We start from the raw sequence: 3,205 nt of genomic DNA, 5'->3' as shown, positions 1-3,205 counted from the left end.
TTCATTACGGTGTCAGAGTTGAGCGATTCTATAGGGAAGAAAATGTCGTGGGTCTGGAAGACGAAACTACTCTGGGAAGACTACAGCGGAGTGTGCAGGTCTGGCGCGCGTGATGCGTGCGGCGCCCAATCCAGTCACGTTGCTGATCCGACCCGGATTGTTTTTTCCCCCTGATTCGACAGGCCGCCCTGCCGCGGGATTGGGGCCGTATCCCCCGCATCACTCGCTGGGACCCTCCGGACCGTGCACCCTCCGCAAGCCAAAGGGAACTATCAGAGTCCACTTTGCCGATACTGGCGATATTTCTTTGTTTTCGCCATGTCAACATTATAATAACGCCTTTACTACCACAAAAGGTCACGATTTTTTTCTCCAACTTCATGCACATGACAAAATAAATAACTTAGCTATGTATTTACAAAACATAATAATAACAACAAAGTGCCCGTGATTCGTCTTTTCTCTTAAAGTTTACAAGGTGATTGCTGGTCGGTTCGGTGTGCGCCACAGAGTAAGTAGACTGCGGCAATTCCGACGAGAGTTCCTTCGTATCCGTTCTCTCTCCTCGGCACTCGCCTGTTGCGCTCTTTTACAAACTTTACGAGTGACATTGCCGGCAGCCCGACGGTGGTCGCTGCGAGTGGCGCACATCGGACCGGTCTTTGGGGTGCTGCTGAGGTGCTTGTCGTTGGCGCGGCGTGGACGGACGCGTGTCGCAGAAGGCCTAGTACCTCTGCTGGCTGCTGGAGTCGCTGAGTGACCGGGTCTCCCCCCTGGGCGTCATGGCCCGGGGCGACCTCTGCGCCGACGAGGCCGGCGTCGAGGCCTGCTGGAGGCCGGCGCCGCCGCTCAGGGGCCCGAGGCCCGTCGCGGCGGTCACGGCCGTGGGGAAGCCCGGCTGGGAGAACACGTCCCACCGCTACGAGTTGAGCGACAGTGGCTGCGCGAACACGCCGTCCTCGTGGGACGTGTAGAGCGCCACGGGATGGCACGACATGGACATGCTGCTCTCCTGCTGCGCGCGCTTGGCGCCCTGCGACAGAGACGCGCGTCCGTGGAGACAACCATCACCACCACCGTAGAGGTACTTCACTTAAAGAAATCAGTGTGCACCATTTCATTATTTAAAAAAAACCCAGAAAAAATCAGAAAAAAATTGGGAAACTCAGAAAAAAATAAAGGTAAACCGGGAAAAAATGATGTACGCTTGAGTTTATAGTGAAGTACCCTCGACGGACCACCACCATCATGCGCTTACCTGTCGTATCTTGGTGTAGGAGAGGACGGCGATGAGGATGAGGAACACGACGCAGCCCATGCACGAGCCCACGATGAGCCCCAGGCGGCGCGTGAGGAACGAGCCCGTGGCCGCGCCCGTGGGGTCGCCGCCGTCCAGGGTGCGCACCTCGGCGCAGCGCGACGTCTGCGAGTCCACGAGCTGCAGCGCACTCGCGCTCCGGCCCTCCACGTGGCCGTCGGGCCGCAGCTCCGCGTCACTGCGCGAGAGAGGACAGACAGTCAGCAAGTGGCAGGTGTAACATAGCGGGGCGGGTCAGCGCCGCTCAGCGAATCAACGTACCTGATCATCCTCGAGGCGTTCACCACCCCCTCGAGCGGGGTGGCGGAGGTGGTGGTGGTCGCGGCGCTGCTGGCGGACGCCGCCGGGTCCGGCGAGGCCCAGCTCGCGACCGCCAGGACGCAGATGAGGTAGCGGGTGTTGGGGTCCAGGGCGCTGAGGCGTGTGCTGCGCGCCTCCCGTCCCAACATCCGGCCACGCACCTGAGAAAATAGAGACGCCTGTTTTAACACACGAGGTAATTTGATGACCAGGTAGGAAGTAGTGGCAGTAGTGCCATTTTCTGGAATACAAGTATCGGGAGTCGCTCGTCGCTCTCAAAAACGCAAACATGGGACAAAACGTATTCGAGTACGTTGGAAGTGGGTCATCGCGGAAGTGAGCCATTTGGGGAGTGGAGATAAAAGTAAATTGAAGTAAGACATTCATGTCCCTGACAAGTGGCCCGGGATATAACGACAACGCCGTATCGAGTTTTCCGTCGCCCACCGCGGTTTTAGTACGTGGGTACGGCTCAACGCGGATGCGACCGGATATCCTCCTGGGGTGCGGGTGCCCGTCCCCACCCTCAATAGCCGTGACGCCCGCGACACCATCGCCCCCACGGGCGCTTCGCTCCATCCGGCTGACCCAATACCACCCTCTACCCTTTCGGCCCCCGAGGGGGAGGAGGAGGAGGAGGAGGAGGAGGCTCCGACTCCCCACCCGTCGTCCGTGGGGGCTCATTTCTCGAGGTACTCGCCGAGGGACCAGCACATCATCACAGCCCCCCCTCCCCCCTCCTCCTCACCTCTTCAAATTCCATTCCGTCCCACTAATGATTACCAGGTCACAAGGGCCCTCGGGCGGCCTACACACGGGGAGCGCAGCGCACCAAGCAGCATTCCTCCAGGACACTCGGCACGTCTACCGGAGCAGCTGCTCTGCTCTGCTCCGCTGCTAGCAGCAGCAGCAAGGACCTGCAGCGGGACTGCTGCAGGGACGACTCCGCCGGGCTCGGCCGTCAGTCCGTCCCGGGCGGCCCTGTCACCGTCAGAGCCAACCTCGAGAGCCACTCCGCTAATTGGGTCGAAGCGGTCTCGACGAGGTAGAGCACGGTGAGGTAGAGGAGCGCGCGCGCGGCCGCAGACCAGCCGGGCCGGGACAATCCAGCTATTTCGCACACGCCGCCCCCACTCCCAAACCGACCTGGTCCCTATACTCTCCAAAACCAAACGGTTCACGGTTCGCGGAGGCGAAAACAAAACGTTGGTGCTTGATTTGCGGCGTAGCAGAACCAAAACACCGGCTCGCACAACCAAAAGGCCGTGATCCAGGAAGATCCCCTCCAAAGCCAAACGTCATCCAAAAGGCGCCGTCGGCGTAGCCCGGACGACGCGAAATGTGGTCGGGATAATTACCGAAACAGCATTGCGGCGCGGGACAGAGCGGCAGCCGATGACTGGAGAGCAGAGTTGAATGAGGTGGATTACGGGATTCCCGGGATCTGGGAGGCTGGCCGGACGGGCGGGGACGGATTTAATCCCGCAAGTCCCCCGAGGGGCGTTAATGATAAGGGGGCCAAGAGCTCACCTCAACCCGGCCTCCATACCCATCACGCCCAACTTTGGCACAGCGAGGTGTAATACC

At 60.0% G+C, this 3,205-nt stretch overlaps 1 protein-coding gene across 2 annotated transcripts in view; it reads right to left on the bottom strand.

Moving 5' to 3' along the window:
- Window positions 1-283: 283 nt before the first annotated feature.
- The window catches only part of LOC113211612 (protein artichoke), a 111,787-nt gene continuing 108,865 nt past the window's right edge, over window positions 284-3,205 (bottom strand). For both annotated transcript variants that reach the window (XM_026430037.2, XM_026430038.2), the window contains exons 4-6: window positions 1,580-1,779; window positions 1,259-1,496; window positions 284-1,033 (exon numbers count right to left, since the gene is read on the bottom strand). In XM_026430037.2, the coding sequence (XP_026285822.1) occupies window positions 920-1,033; window positions 1,259-1,496; window positions 1,580-1,779 (552 nt within the window). In that variant the 3' untranslated portion in view covers window positions 284-919. The remainder of the gene's footprint in view (window positions 1,034-1,258; window positions 1,497-1,579; window positions 1,780-3,205) is intronic.

The sequence above is a fragment of the Frankliniella occidentalis genome, unplaced genomic scaffold (genome assembly GCF_000697945.3).
Source record: "Frankliniella occidentalis isolate FOCC.00 unplaced genomic scaffold, Focc_3.1 Scaffold123, whole genome shotgun sequence".
In the NCBI taxonomy this organism is placed as follows: domain Eukaryota; kingdom Metazoa; phylum Arthropoda; class Insecta; order Thysanoptera; family Thripidae; genus Frankliniella; species Frankliniella occidentalis.
The sequence above is the reverse complement of the archived record's forward strand: the minus strand, read 5'-3'. Positions and strand labels throughout refer to the sequence as shown.